Source organism: Meriones unguiculatus, chromosome 3, assembly GCF_030254825.1.
Source record: "Meriones unguiculatus strain TT.TT164.6M chromosome 3, Bangor_MerUng_6.1, whole genome shotgun sequence".
Taxonomy (NCBI): domain Eukaryota; kingdom Metazoa; phylum Chordata; class Mammalia; order Rodentia; family Muridae; genus Meriones; species Meriones unguiculatus.
Window position 1 is genome coordinate 172,678,403 of NC_083351.1, and position 16,048 is coordinate 172,694,450.

The 16,048-nt window shown below is 46.8% G+C and overlaps 1 protein-coding gene and 1 pseudogene across 2 annotated transcripts in view; one reads left to right on the top strand and one right to left on the bottom strand.

The window, feature by feature from the left end:
* Positions 1-646: 646 nt before the first annotated feature.
* Positions 647-762, top strand: LOC132653375 (small nucleolar RNA SNORA17; annotated as a pseudogene).
* Positions 763-2,327: 1,565 nt separating this feature from the next.
* The window catches only part of Helq (helicase, POLQ like), a 38,216-nt gene continuing 24,495 nt past the window's right edge, over positions 2,328-16,048 (bottom strand). The window contains exons 13-18 of one of the 2 annotated variants that reach the window (XM_021646106.2): positions 14,833-14,990; positions 13,184-13,282; positions 9,365-9,538; positions 7,436-7,549; positions 5,961-6,095; positions 2,328-2,805 (exon numbers count right to left, since the gene is read on the bottom strand). In XM_021646106.2, coding sequence (XP_021501781.2) covers positions 2,671-2,805; positions 5,961-6,095; positions 7,436-7,549; positions 9,365-9,538; positions 13,184-13,282; positions 14,833-14,990 — 815 coding nt within the window. In that variant the 3' untranslated portion in view covers positions 2,328-2,670. Of the gene's footprint in view, positions 2,806-5,960; positions 6,096-7,435; positions 7,550-9,364; positions 9,539-13,183; positions 13,283-14,832; positions 14,991-16,048 lie in introns of those variants that run through there. The other variant, XR_009590982.1, reaches the window with a different exon arrangement.

The window sequence follows — 16,048 nt, forward strand, 5'->3', positions numbered from 1 at the left end:
ATTTAGAAAGATTCCCAGGAAGTATTATTTCTGGTTAATTTTGGTGTTTGTGTTCTGTTTTTTTTTTTCCCCAGTCATTTGCAAGTTTCTTTTTAAATAATAAAGTTTATACAATTAAAAAGATAGATTCTCCAAATTGTTTACCTGGCTCTTCCCCGCAGACATTCTTACTCTGTGAACTGCGGTGATGCCGGGTGACATACAAACATGATTACTGAAAAGGCTCTTAACAGTAGCAGCAAAGAAAGAAAACAGGATCCCGCAATGCTGAGAGTGGGGAGCACCCTGTGGGGCTTACGTGGACAAGTATGGAAAAACTTCGTAGGGACAGGATTTGAATGTTTTGAGTTGGCACTAGAAGTATGTTAACATTTGCATATAGTAGTAATAACATGAGCCAGTTAGAACATACAGGGTACGGAAATCACAAGGCAAGTTCTGGTAAAGTCTGGTCTAATTTGATGAGAGAAATGACAGAGGAAGCTGCGTTTACAATTCAGCACCAGAGCATGCGTAAGAAAACGGAAGACAGCTCCAAAAAGCTAGATCGAGCTATGCTGAGGAAGATTTTTGAGTAGGAAGACAATGCACAGGAATTAAAGAACTGGAAGATTTAATCATCCAGGGCGCTTTCTAAAAGTTTGTCCATGCCCCTACAGGCAGTACAGGTGTGGCTTGGCATCAGTAGAGGCAGAGAGAGGGGCTGTGTCTCTGCTCAGGGTTCTGACCTGTGAACACCTGAATGATTAGTAGCCTAACATTCCCTGAAAAAAAAGTGAGCCTGAGCCAATGACGAAACCAGCACTATGCAGGCCTGGGAGTACAGACCATGCCCAAGATGACCCCTGCCCGGTGCTGTAATGCACAAGCAGGGCACAGCACTCCTGAGACAACCTCAGATACTCAGAGACCTGGGTGCTACTCAGAGAAGCAAGAAAGTGATGGAGAGATGGAAGAAGAAACAGGACATGGGCACAATGAACTGGAGACTTGAGGGTAGTGAGGAACAGCCTGATGTGAGTAGCCGGTGATGCCATCTGGGACCACAGTGGGATCTTGGCTTGGGATGCCTCTGGGGGTCATACCTGGGTCCATGACCCTGCAGCAGCAGCAGGGGTCTGTTGCCACCAAAGGTTAGGCAGATGTCTCTGCCCGGTGACAGGTTGATATCTGAGGGCTTTGCAGAACTGGTCCCAACTCTTGCCTGAGCACTGTGGGAAAGCTGACCCCACCCATAGCCAGCTGCTGTACTCAGGAGAGTGGGTCCTGCACATAAGCTGGCCACAAAGATATGAGCGTGGGAGATCTGGCCCTGCCCCTCATCTCTGTGTGGTGGCATGTATGAGAGGTAGTTTGCTCCCCTCCTCATGCTTCACCACTTGCGGCAGGTAGGAGACCTGGCTCAGGGGTCATGAGAACAGGAGACTGTCCCTGTCCCTCACCAGGAGCAGCATGTGGGCTCTGCACTTAGCCTGGGCAGCATGGTAGAGCATGGCCAGGACATGCATGAACATGAATGGTCCTGCTACTTGTCTACCATGCTGTGACATGGGCAAGGGACAGATGCCCCACTCCCTTGCCACCTATGGAGGGAAGAGAACTGCCCTGTCTTTTGTCCGCTGTGTGGTGGTATCAGTGGAAAGATCCCCTATTCTCACCTTTACCCTTGCCACCTGTAGTGGGCAGGAATGGCGGCCCCACTGTAGTCATGAGAGCAGAACTGGCCCAGCCCCTCACCTGCTGCAGGACTTGGGAGAGCAGGCCCGCACCTCGTCTGGGTAGCACAGATGAACCAGCCCCAAGGGCATGAGAGCAGGAGAGCTGGCTCTGCCCCTTGCTGGCAGTGGCACTGGATGGGCCAGCCAATGCAGGGAAGTAGAGCTTGCCCCGATGGTACGCGTGCAGGAGAGCTGGCAGCCTGACCAGCTCAGATACCTCTCAGGCTCAGATCCGGTGCTTTCAATTGGCCCACCCTAACATCTACCCCATCGATGAACTTCTGGAGTGCCTAAAGAGGCCAGTCCCACAGATCCAAATCCACAGGATCTCCATGACACAGGGCAACAACAGGATTCCTGGGAGGAGTCCCAGTGAGGTTCCAGTATCGATAGAGTAGCAGAAGCCAGAGGCCTTGAACGTTTGCAAGCACAGAAGTATGGACAAAAGGGTGTACTGTGGGACACACTGTGACACACTACAGCTTCCTCAACGTGATTTTTTTCCCTCTGTGGTGGGGGAGGTTGCAAGGATGGAGGGTGGATACAAGGGAGCAGGGAGATGAGTGGGATTGCGGTGCATGATGTGAAATTTACAAAGAAGCAATAAAATTTGTTTTAAAAAGTTCATCCACAGTTTGTAATATATAATTAAAATATAATTCATTTATAGAGGAAAATTTCAATAATAATATATATATATATAATAAATAAATCAAATTTGAAAACATACATTTGCTTTTTTTTTTGAGACAGGGCCTCACGTAGCCGGCCTCCAACTCTCTATGCAGTTGAAGGTGACTTTTAACACTCAATTTCCCTAACTCTCCCTCCAAGTGCTGGATTACAGGTGCTCACCTCCCTGCTAACTTATAACCCTGTCAGCTTTTTCTTCTTTCTTGGAGGTACTGAGGATCTCACACAGGGCCTTCAGGCATTTTAGGCAAATGCCCTGTCACGGAGTGGCCTCCCCAGCATGGCTTCCGGCCTCTTCGGTGTTGGGATCCCCCAGCCCAGGGAGGTCTGGAGGCAAGCTCAGTAATTCCTGTGCTTCTTCTTGCAGAGCCTCCGCCTTCTCCTGCAGCAGCATCTGCAATAAAGACCCAGTTGTGAGGCCAAATGTACTTGGTTAGAGAGCTGCCAACATTTCTGTATCTGCTAAACACCTGCGTTCTGAGACATCAGTATCTAACGTTACAACTAAAATAGTGTGACTGAAAAACGGCCACTTAAGAACAAGCGATTTCAGGAAACGAAGCCGAGGCTTTCTGTTAAAAACCATTTTAGCTGATCACAGCGTTCAGTGTACCAACAATAAAGGAGCTTCCTACACTCAAAGATTTGCTTCACACAAGACTCAGGCACTTAAAACTTTATTTATAATCTATAAAATTTCAGAGAATTTTGCAAAAATTTAATTAGGTCTTGAAACTGTTATCCTTTACATATATATTTAATTAGGTCTGGAAACAGTTATATGTAAATATATATATATACTGTTCTCATAACTTAGTGTGCTTTTAAAAGCCCATCAGTATTGCAGAAAAAAAAAGTTTTACTAAAGCTTCTAAGGTAAACATGATCTGATCTGTCAGCCTCCCTCCACCTGCTCCCCCTCCCGTCTGTCATTTTTCCCTCCTGTAGTTTTTGTTTTAACTAGTTAATTAATTAATGTTTATGGTGTTTTGTCTGAATGCATGTCTCCCTGGAGACCAGAAGAGCTGGTTGGATCCCCTGGACTGGATTATAGACCGTTGGGAGCTGCCACGTGGGTGCTGGGAACCGAACCAGGGTCCTCTAAAAGAGCAGCCAGGGCTCTAACCACTGAGCCAGCTCTCCAGCCCCCATTCCTATACTTTTTGAGATAGGGCTTCACTATGTAGTCTAGGCTGCCACAAATCTGTGATCTTCCTGCCTTAAGGTCCTGAATGCGCATGCTGCCGTGCCTGGAAATATGGTTAATTTAAAAACACACACGGGGATGGAAGTACTCCCAAGCACTATGTGTATGTGGGCGCCTTTCGTTCTCGCAGCAGGAGGGAGAGGCAGGGCTCTCTCAGTTTCAAGTCCAGCCTAAGCCAGCGACTCAAAAAGCAAAATAGAATGGCATTTAGAAGACTTTGACTTTTTCTTTTTTCTAAACATTAGAGGATGCTGGGGTTAGCTGTAGGTGGGCTTTGTCTAGAGAGCAAAACAACAAAAACTTGCAATACTGTTTATAATAAGTGCAGAGAAACTTCGTAAGTGGAAATCTTATAAAACAAAGTGAAAATGAAAAAGAGAATGCTCTTTAATTAGATAAGAGCATAGCACCATATAAAAGGAATAAAAATATACAGTGGACCTTCCAATAATGGTAACCGACAAATATGCCATCATATCCTCTAAAAACCATAGATCAAAAACCAGGACTGGTGGCGCACGCCTTTATTCCCAGCACTCAGGAGACAGAAGCAGGTAAATCTCTGAATTAGAGGCCAGCCAGAGCTGCACAGTGAGACTTTTTCTTGAAAACAACAAACAAAAACAACAACAACAACAAAAACCCCTACACAGATTAGCAACAATACAAAATCTAGAAGTTAGTATCATTAGAACATGGACGACCAGCAATCTTTAACGTCTGTCAGTGTATCAGTTAGCATAAGTTGGCTGGAAAGTGGAAGAGACTGAGATCCAGACTCCCTGAGGGCAGAACAGAAGCCTTTCTCTGTGAAGAGATGAGCACTTAAGGCAGGACTCCACCCCTGGAGATACAACGGTTCCCACAGTGCAGTCTGGTCCTCAGTCCTGGCTCTGTGCTAGGTGCTAGAGCAGGAGAGGCCTGCAGGGTTAGAACCCTACGCATCCACAAACACCTGGTGTACAGGGTCTGTCCACTGTGGAGGCTGCATGTGTAAACACCCTCACTGTCTGCTTCACAGGATCACTATATCGATCAACTAACAATGCTCACATGTCAGCACCACTCGGAACACTGAGGAAGAAGCTTATTTATATTCCACAATCCTGCCTCATGTATGCCAATACTTGTCTTAGGGTTTCTATTGCTGTGACAAAACACCATGACCAAAAAGCAAGGTGGGGAGGAAAGGGTTTATTTGGCTTACGCTTCCATATTGCTACTCACAACTTAAGAAAGTCAGGACAGGAACTCACACAGGGCAGGAACCTGGAGGCAGGAGCTGACGCAGAGGCCACGGAGGGTGCTGCTTACTGACTTGCTCCCCGTGGCTTGCTCAGCTGCCTTCTTATAGAACCCAGGACACCAGCCCAGGGATGGCTCCACCCAACACCTGCTGGGCCCTCCCCGCAAAATCACTAATTAAGAAAATGTGCTACAGCCAGATCTTACAAAGGCCTTTTCTGGATTAAGGTTCTCTCCTTTCAGATAACTCTAGTTTGTGTGTCAAGCTTACATAAGACTGGCCAGCACAATAATGTAAGAATGAAGTTTTTAAAAGCCAAACAATTTACGTAGCTGTGACCAAGAAGGACATAATCCCAGATTCCTGTGTAACGAATGGCTTTATTCACACAGACAGAAGTGCAGTGGCAACCTTGAAAAGGGAACGAAGACAGTGGATAGCCTGAAGCTACAGAACCTAACACAGAAGAGAGAAACTCCTGCTTCAAAAGTTTGAAAAACTGGCTCCAAAGGGCAATGCGCCAAATGCGATGGTAAAAAATTTAAGAGGTAAAATTTCAGCACACTGAGAGGACTCTGACAGTGGCGTCATCCGTGAGGGACTTTTCAAGCATTAAGACTGGATGGTAGGCACACTGAGGAAAGGACCTCCGTTAGGAGGCTGTGGGGGAGAGTGGAGTGACTACTGGGTCCTCAGGTTTCAATAAAGCCTTGAAACAAGTGTGAATTTTTAGGGTGTCTCGCTCTGTCCTTTTCTCAGCAACCCCATGTCAAGGACAGGTACAGTGTGTGTACCTATGAATCCTGAGGTCATGGGGTTTGTTTTGCTTATAAGTATGGATGTTTGCAGCATGCATGTCTGGGCACCCTTACAGATCAGAAGAGGCCATCGGATGCCCTAGAGGTAGCTACAAAGTGTCACAAGTTACCAAGTGCGTGCTGGGAATCCAGCCAGCAGTTCTCCGGAAGAGCAGCTGGCATTCTTAAATGTGAGTACGTGGTTTTGGGACCATAAACTATGACATGGTGCCCAATGCTTTGCACTGGTAACTAAGCATACGGACACGACGCTGTGGCTACCTTCAAAGCTTGCTCACCTTTGCCGAGGAAACGATCTGCTTGGCCTGCCGTCTGGACAGATGATCGATTGTCCTCACCAGCACTTCTGGGTTGGCGTTGGCTAAATGCATGATACTTTTATAACCTGCATTGTATAACTGCTTTGCTCGACCCTAAGGTATTAAAGAAAAAAATATTATGAGTATTTGGGATTACTTAAAAATGCAACATGCAGCTAACAGGAATAGATGAAGATAATAATGGAAATATGAAGCTATAGCTCCATGAGAAAACTGCAGAATGTAAGGATGGTTTGGGAGGCTCTAATCTGACTGAAGGTCGCTTTCCATGCTTCACAAGTCAGCTGGTGTGCTAAAATCAGGAATGGAACCCAGCCAGGCACTCGGGAGAGCAGCCGTGCCTCCTGTCTTCAGCTTCTAGCCCGGTGCCCTTCAAGTACTCACTCTCTACAGTGGGCATGTATGTGCTTCCTAAGCAGAATAAAAGACTGAAGAAAGAGTGGACTGAAGCTGATGGCTCACTGATAACAGAAGGCTGACGACCACCCGAGGAGCCTTTCTTCCCACTGTCTGACAGAATGTAAATGACCTTCCTGCCATCCAGTCATCACTGCACGGGGTACAAACTGACAGAAGGTAATTCTTCATTACATTCATTACATTCTGTGAAGAAATAAGGAGGGTCTCTGGCTAAGAGGTGGGATGCACATTCTTGGGGGAGGGCAGAGGCTGACTTTCTATAGCTGAGATCTTTCACCGTATTGTTTCTCAATTAGCAATGACTTTCTGAGAGGCCAGGGCATCATTTTATGGGTGACCTGATTTGGGATCAGCTGAGAGCCAGAGTAGGCAGCACTGTCTGGCAGCAGCCCAGATCAAAGAGGTCTAAGGGAAGCTGGGCGGTGGTGGCCCACACCTTTACTCCCAGCACTTGGGAGGCAGAGGCAGGTGGATGTCTGAGTTTGAGGCCAGCCTAATCTACAGAGTGAGTTCCAAGATAGCCAGGGCTGGGAGAAACTGTGTCTGGAAAAAAAAAGGAGGGGGGTGGTGGGAAGAGGTCTGAGGGAAAAGCAGGGGTCTTCTGCCTGCCCTTCTTTGCTTGCCATTGTTGGGTGCGTCTACTCTGCTGCTGTTGCTGCTGCTGCCACCAGTCCTTGCTGATTCTCAGACTCGGCTTCTTTGGCGTTCAACGTGAAGATGAGCAGCTCTCTGGGAATGCCCAGGCTTTCAGCAGCAGACTGGGACTGCTGGGCATCAGCCGCGGGGACCCACAGCCCTCTCCAGTGTGAGACTGCCACTGATGGGCTACCACTGTAAGCCAGCCTACCAGGGCCCCTGTGTACACAGACTGCTTCGATCCGGTCTGTTCCTTCACAGACCCTGCAGCAGCAGCACGCTTTATGGGCTACCCTGCACTAACACTTCACGAAGCGACTCATCCTGAGTTTCCTGTTGGCACGTGACCTCAGTCAGGGCAGCAGGGTGAGACTGACCTCTAAGACCCCCGTCACTTCCATGAGTGGGATTAGCTCTGCCTTCACGCAGTATGTCAGTTTCTTGGTAAGTTCTACCAGAAGGGCTCTGTAAACCCAGAATTCGTCCAGCTCCTGAGGAAACAAAAATGTATGACATGTTAATCTGGGTAAGTCACTTCTACGTTTTTTCTGAAGCTAGGATGTAGCCAGGGGAGAGGATGATTCCACGTATGGTTACCAGGAAGTACGGTTGGGCACCTATGGGGCTTGGTGAGCTAGTTTTTAGAGGGAAAAAAAGATTGAAAATTAAAAACAAAACTACACTATTTCTCTCAAAATTACAGGAAGTGGACATACAGTTTTGTTTGTAAAGTGGCTACAAACAGCTTTTACCTCTGGGAATTATCCCAGAGACAAAGTATTAAATAAGGAAAGATTCAAATGCAACATAATATTCAGCAAGACATTTTCTAAGCTAATGAAAACAGGGAAATACGAATCAAGAGCATTAAACATGGCGTGGAGGTTATCATATCCGTTTATCTTTTGGAGACATATGCGTGAGGGCTGGGGAGCTGGCTCTCAGCACAGCGCATGCTGCACACGCGTGAGTCCCTGAGGTCAGGCCCCCAGCACCCACATAAAGGCCCGCTGCAGTGGCACACGTCCGTAACCCCAGCACTGTGTGTCTGTGCATGGCTGTGTGGCCAAACGGTGAGCTCCAAAAGTAAGACGGGAAAGCAATTGAGAAAGACACCTCTGATGTTGACCTGACCTCCAGGTGCACTGTGACAAGTACACTCATACGCTCACACATGCACAGGCGCACAAGTGTGCGCCCACACCTCTCCTCTCTCATTCACACCGCCGAATGCTCAGTCTGGAATACTGCAATCGTATGCTAAATAAACATAGTCTGAAGAGTTAGCTTTTAAAGCCCCTTTCTCGGCCTTGGGTATCAGTGTAAGAGCATGGAACAGCACCCTGAAGCCACTGGGGAGCAAGTGCCGCACTAGCGGAGGCGTGAAGACCCCAGCAGAACCAACAACCAACGCCAGGCTGCGGTGTGGGCGGCCTTCTAGCGACACAGGGTTCAGCCTTCGCTAGGTTTCCACTGTTGACTGTAGTGAGAAGTCGTCTTCACTAACGCAGCTGCCCTACTATTTCACACCACTTACATGGCTTCCTTAGAAAGAGCAGGGTTAAAGATTAAAAATACACTAATTGCCCTTCATTAGCACATATAGTGCAGTTAATTACTCACAAGCACAGACTAAGGAGGTTTAAGTTAGGAAAAAAAGAAAATTGAAGTTAAAACCTTGGCAAGATGGGTTGTGGTGGCACATGCCTGTAAACCCCGCATTCGGGAGGCAGAGGCAGGCGGATCTCTGAGTTCATGGCCAGCATGGTCTACAAAGCGAGTCCACGACAGCCAGGGCTACAGAGAAACCCTGTTTTGAAAAACCTAACCCCCCCCAACAAAGCTTGTTTATAAATATTAAAATGTACACACACAGTTTGATGTAGCCTGTCAGCCTGACAGAAGTAAATGTGTACGTCACTGTGGCTGTCCAGAAGACATGGGACAGAGCGGTCACACAGCCGCTGATGGACTCGGGTAACTTAGCGAGGCCCTCATCACTCCTGGGTCACCGCACAGAAGCCACAGGTTGTAAGGGACAGCCTGGAGCTGTTGGCACTGGTCCTGAGAACAGGCTTGCTCTGCACTTTCTACTGAAGCTTTTTAGTTGATTCAGTAATTTCTGCATCATTTCCTAAGCTTGCACACAGTCCTCGTGTAAACAGGAGAAACGAAGAAAGGCTTTAAATGAGTGTGGGTGCTTTGACACAACACAGTGGCTTGGCAGACAGAAAAGGCTGGCAACCTCTTCAGAGTTTAACAGCCGTTGACGTGGGAGGACTAGTGTCCCGCAGGTGACTGATTACCTCACAGAAATGCAGCACGCACGATGAGAAGGAGGCGGCTCCTGTAAGTAGATTCTGAACGTATCCTCGGGGCAAATTGAACTTCTCAGACACACTCCAAATGCTGGTCTCCTTCAGCAAGGAGTAGAGGATGAAGGACAGATAGAGCCTGTTGACGATGCCCTTGTCCACCTTCTACGGAGACACAAAAGGCACAGTGACTGCAATTGGACTGCAGGTTAGCAAGGACAGACGGCGCTCACAGAGGCTGTTGCGCTCGCACGCCCAGTCCGCCAGCTCTCATCCTCCCAGTCACAGAAGGAGATACGGCAAATCATTTCCAATGTAAGGAACACTTCCTGCTCTGGGGAGGAAGGTGGACCTGCAGGCTCATGCCCCAGCACCCGGCAGCCAGAGCTGTGCCAAGGACCTCTGCAGATGTGCTTAGTTCAGGACCACTGAGCAAGGCTCGGGTCAGAGATGCACCTGTGAGCCAAGGAGCTGCTCCTCCTGAGGGCAATTAGGAGGGCACAGAGGCTTTTCCTCGAGGCCTACTCAAGAGGCCAGTGCTGCCTTGGCTTCCGGGTCCAGCCTCCTGAACTGTGAGGAACACAGCCAGGGCTCACATATGCTCACTGAGCTGAGGCCTGCAGGTTTCTGCTTAAGTCGCTCAGGCGGCGTTAGAGATGAGCATAGGGAGGGAGGCAGGAATGTGGGAGGCCCACAGATAAGTACCAGGGACCAGGAACACTGAACACGGAGGGAAGACATGCAGAAGCTGTTTTATACCCAGAAGGCTGGGTGCGGATGTGGGTAACACCCTGGAGACCTCCGTGCTCATCCTGAGCTTGTTTTCCTGTTAATCTACAGAACCTATCTTTAGGGAGGACGTCACTTTAGAAGAGCGTCACTGCATTCATACTGCACACACGGTACTGAGTTATCACCAGAAAAAAGTTCAGACTCTCACAGGGTAAACCAAACACTTCTTGCCTCCCACAGATCCGGCCTCCAAACTGACTGGGCTGCCCATAAACTGCTTTTGCCTGGGACCGGAAGTCAGACAAACACATGCAGCTAACTGGTAGGCTTGTCTACACTATCAACTGCAAAGAAATATGCCGCGGTTTCCCCATGGTTGTCACAGTCACAGTTTCCCAAGCTTTTCAGGAAAAGGCTTCCTGCAGCTGGCAGTTTCTGTTCTGTGTTTCTGCTTTGGCCTGTGGTGCTAGTGACCTTATTTCTTGTGCAAAGATTCTCACCACCAGTGTCAAGTAAACTTAAGAGAGAATGTCACAGACGGACTTGAAAGAGGAAGTTATAAAAGACAACATTAGGTGGGCATGATGGTGAGCATGCCTATACCCCTAGCACCCAGAGGCTGAGGGGGGTGTATCAAGACCTGAGTCACAGAGCGAGCCCCTGTGTGAAATGAAACATACCTAAGACATAGAAAAGATAGTGAGATAAAGGCTACACATCAGGAGATTCTGAGTTATAGGTTAGCATGGATATAATGGACCATCCTCTTAAAAGCATTAAGTTGAAAAAAAAGTATTGAACACTGGGTAGGGCGAAGATGGCTTATTAATTTGCCATCTTTAATGTGCTTTTACCATTAACTATAAATTGGGTTAATGTAGGCTTTGCTTAGGATGTAATCCCAAAGCCAGGAAAATGATAGAATTATTACATGGCGGGGTACATAGCTTAATGACAATTCCAAGCTTTTGCAAGAAATGGCAGCAGTGGGGGGTAGAGGCTGGTGCGGTGCACGCTGAAGGCTTTCTGTGCAAGGCTGACCACCTGAGCGCGGCGCTGGGACCCGTCTACAGGCAGGGAGAGCGAGCCAACTCACAAACTCGTTCCTGCACCTCCACAGCGTGCCATGGCACCAGCACATACGCATCATGTGTGTGCACGTACCCACACCCACACTGAAGTTAGGAGACGCCAAAGTTTTAAAGGAGTAGGTGTGGGTTGGAGGGTTCTTTTTTTCAATTGTATGTGTGTGTCTGACTGTGTGTGCATATGATTGCATGTGCATGTGCGCATGTGCACATGGGGAAGTCAGAGGACAGCTTTTGGGAGTGGTTGTCTCTTCCATGTTGTGGAAGCTCCGTGTTTCTGTTGTACAGGGTGTGTTTGTGTGCGCATATGTGTGTGTATATGCATGTGTGCGTGCGTGCACGTGTGTGCGTGCGCGTGCATGTCCCAGGACAGCCGAGGCTTTAGTGGGTTGTGAGGACCATGCAGCAAGAGCATTTCCACCGAGCTGTTCTGACAGTCCACGCTTCTTTTTCAATATGGAGAAATACACTATATTTTAAAGTAAACACCATTTTCTTTAGAATGTGAAATAGTATTATGTCTAAAAGACGAAACTAGAAAATAAATTATCAAATATTTAATTATCACTTAACAAACACTGACTATCAAAATGTAACAAAATTGAATTCTAGATTCAAATTTTAAAATGTGGTGTCATTTTAGTATGTTTTTGTTTTTACCTTATATTTTAGAGGTTAATATAAGAAGTTTTAAGGAAATATTTGTATTCAGCATTTTGAAAATTAGACATAGTGAGTTCTAAAGTAAAAGGCCCAATCCGAAAATCATTAAGCCTTAATTTAGGCCGCTGCCCTGCAGGCCCAGCTGCAGCAGCCAGTACTGAGCAGATGGAAAGCCATCGTCAATATTCAGAATTAGAACTGTATGTAGGAAATGGCGGGTAAGAATTAAGGTTTAGTAAGAGTTGGAATAACAATGAAAATTTAAAGAGGACGAGTGTGTTGAATAGCAACGACAGCTTAAGGAAACTGGATGATGACTAGAGTTATTTGTAGGCATTAGACTGAGTTTTATTTGTCCCAAGACATGAGGATTTTACTATTTGCTTTATAATTAACAACTGCTTAATTATATCAAATTATCAGCATCTACTGATCTGATCTACATTACCTTTCTGTTTTTATTATTCTTTTTATTATTTGTTGTTATACAAATAGTGGATTTTATTATGACATGTTCACATGTATATCAGGTATCATGATCACACCCCTGCTACCTTCTCTTGTCACATTAACTGAATTTTAAGAAGTAAAATGCAGGGTTCAAGACAAAAGAATCTTATCCACTCTTATCTTCTAAAATGCTTTATACACTGCAAGGATTAAGTTGGGAATTTTTTTTTTTTTTTTTTACAGGGTCTCACTACGTAGACTGGGCTGGCCTCACAGAAATCTGCCTGCCTGCCTGCCTGCCCACTGCATTGGGAAGCTTTCTGAGAGCACTGAATTACAACAACATCAACACGCAGGCCCGTCCAGTGCGGAATCTGGAACACTGAGCAGGACAGCTCATACAGAGTTTCTGGAAAGCAGACTGGCTTCTTTAGGGGATGGAGGCTTAGTGGGAGAATGCTCACCTAGGCCGTGCAAGTATCTGTGTTTTATCAGCACTACACACACAAACTCATATAAGCTACATATAATAACCTGTCTGTATAAAATCTATTATAAAAACATTCACTTCAAATTGAACTTATTACACAGTTATGTGATATTGTGCAAATATTTTATAATACAAGCCTAACAGATTAATGTGGATTTTTTTGTTGTTGTTGGTTGGTTGGTTGGTTTTTAAAGAGGGTCTCACTGTGTAACTCTGGCTTGCCTGGAACTCACTATGTAGATCAGGCTGGCCTTGAACTCACAGAGCTCTACCTACCTCTACCTCCTGAGAGCTGGGAAACAAAAAGATCAAGTCAATAAAGGAAATGATGCAATGCCATGTTTGTTGAGTGAATTTATTAGTTAGAAAACGAGAAAGATACGGCACCTTTCTAATGGCTTGCCCGGATGCTCTTTTCCCAATAAAGCTTTCGGAGACTCCAAGGAGAGTGGCCACATTTTGCTCTGCTGGACTGAGTTGACCAAACTACACAGAAAAGGAATAAACATAAGGAAAAAATAAAATTGTAGCTTTAAAAGTCTGTCATGTGAGCCAAATCCAGTATTAATTCTGAGGTCACATTTTCATAATTCTAATGGACAAGAAAAAACTGCAACATTTTTAAGTATTACAAGTTCTAAATATATAGGATCAGAAGGAAGATAAAATACTTTATGGAGGGGCCGGAGAGATTAAGTGATTAAAAGCACTGCTCTTCCAGAGGTCCTGAGTTCAATTCCCGGCAACCACATGGTGGCTCACAGCCACCTATAGAATGCGATCTGATGCCTTCTCTGGTGTGCAGGTGTACACGCACATGGAGTACTCATATACATAAAAATAGTAAATAAGTAAAATACTTGATAAAGTATCATCATAAGCAGAAAAATGTTGTGTCAACCCCAGACTACAAATGATAGTGGTTCCAAAGTTACGTGGCCCAGTGATGGCCCAGCTGCCTTGCTGTGTAAGCACACACATGACAGTGGTCCCATAGAGTTACATGGCCCACTGGTGGCGCCGCTGTCTTGCTATATAAACACACATGACTGTGGTCCCATAGTTACGTGGCCTAGTGGTGGCCCAGCTGCCTCGCTGGGTAAGCACACTCTCATGAACTTGCCTTACTGATCTCTCAGAACACACCTCCATCACTAGGTAGCACATGACCTGTGCGGAAACACGGCCACGAGTGCTTTTTACGAACTGTGACTATGTTTAATAGTACAGTGAGCTGCAAGAGGAAAAAGATGAGCGGGAAGGGTCTGAAAACAGCCGTGTCACAGAGAACCACTTCAAAAACATGTAAGGCCTTAAACACGGAACTACAGAAATTAACTTCCTGAGATAAAAAAGCTGTAGACTAGAGGCTTGAGGGTCTGGTCCCAAGGTAGAACACACACTTTCTATACACAAGGCTTTGGGGTTAATCTTTAAAACTGTGGGGGGTTAGGGAAAGCCAGCCACTGTTTCTGCCTGATGTAATCCTGTGTATCCCTTCAACCAGAGTTCACAGGAAGACAGCCTAATACGTTACTCTGCCAACAGGTTTTATTACACACAGTGCTGGCTCCACTGTGTCACTGGCTATAAAATAAATGCTCTTCGTGGGCTTGGAGATGGCTCACTTAGTAAAGTGCTCGCTGTACAAGCATGAGGACCTGAGTTCAAAGCCAGGTGCGGTGGTGCTGTGCCTCTAATCCCAGAGCCCAGGTTGGAGACAGGCAGTGAGCCTAGACTAGGTGGTGAGCTCTAGGTCCCAGTGAGATCCTGACTCAGAAAACACGATGGAAGGCTCCTGAGGAACGTGTGGCACCCGAGGTCGACCTGACTCCACACGCGTGTACACACAAACAAATACTTTATAAAACCTGGAAGACATATATACACGCGTGTGAACAGCATAAGACCAATAGTTTTGCACAATAAACAGTAGTCTGAACGAAGAGAAACTCTGAAGGCCCAATCCCAAATGCTTCAACAGACCACTTGACGAAGTCCAAAGTAGTTTAAGCTGAAAAATCCCATTTTCTCACCTGCCTGAAGTACACCATCCAGTCAGGCTCAGACTGAGGAACCAGGTCATAGGGCGTTGTTAGGTAGACTAGATGGAGGAGGCTTTCCAGTACAAGTCCTTCAAGACCTTTCTTCAAGTCTCTATACAGAGTGTCACAGTAGGCCAAATCAATGGCTCCTAAAGAAACACATCAGCACACATTCAGGAGGTGATCGGTATACTCTCAGCCACGTATGGCGTACATGTTTATCCCAGCCATAGCTACACAGCAACCCGAGGCCGGACGGACCTGCATGAGACCCAGTACCAAAACCCAGTTTGTATTAGTTTGAATTTGAGCAAATGTAATTAACCTTTCAGAGTTTACTTTAAGTTTATTTTAAGAGGCAATAAAGTACAACTGGGGCAGGGGTGGGGGGGAGGGGCAGGGGCAGAGGGGCAGGGGCAGAGGGGCAGGGGCAGAGGGGCAGAGGCAGGGGCAGAGGGGCAGAGGCAGATCTCTCTGAGTTTGAAGACAGCCTGGCCTACAAAGTGAGTCCACGACAGCCAGGACTGCAGAGAGAAATCCTGTCTCAAAAAAACAACAAAACAAACAAACAAACAAACAAACAAAGGAGCATGGGCCGGGGCCCTTAGGGTAGGCCCACATGTGCGCTTGGCCACTCGGAGGCCAGGGCAGGAGGACTGCAAGTTCAGCTACTGCCTGGACTGCAGTGGACCAGCTAGCTATCCTGGTCAACTCAGTGAAAGCCAGACACAAAGAGAGAGAGAGCTGGAGATGTAGCCCAGTGGCGTGTGAGGCCTGGGGTTCACGGTATTTTACACATCAGCTTGCTTCTATTAAGAACTGAATGATGCACAGGAATACACATGTATGTATCTATGCAGGAAAACACAGCCAGGTGCTACCTGCCTGGGACACACTGCCCCTGTATACACACTGAAGAGCTGGCTAGCACCACCATTAGGTGATGTGATCTTTTTGAACCCCTGTGATGTGGCCAATGTTGCCTGACATGTTATGTGGTGAATGAATGTGTTTGGAAGAGTATGTACTGAACTGGGAACTCTGGGAGTTCCTGAGGAGTGGAATGGGACGGGAATATGGACTTCTGATAACATAATCCTGAGTTCTTAGGATAGGTTTCTTTGTGTGTGTGGGTATGTGTGTGTGCGCGTGTGCCTGCGTGTATGTGCATGTGTGCTGGAGGACAGAGGCCAGAGATGAAGGAAGG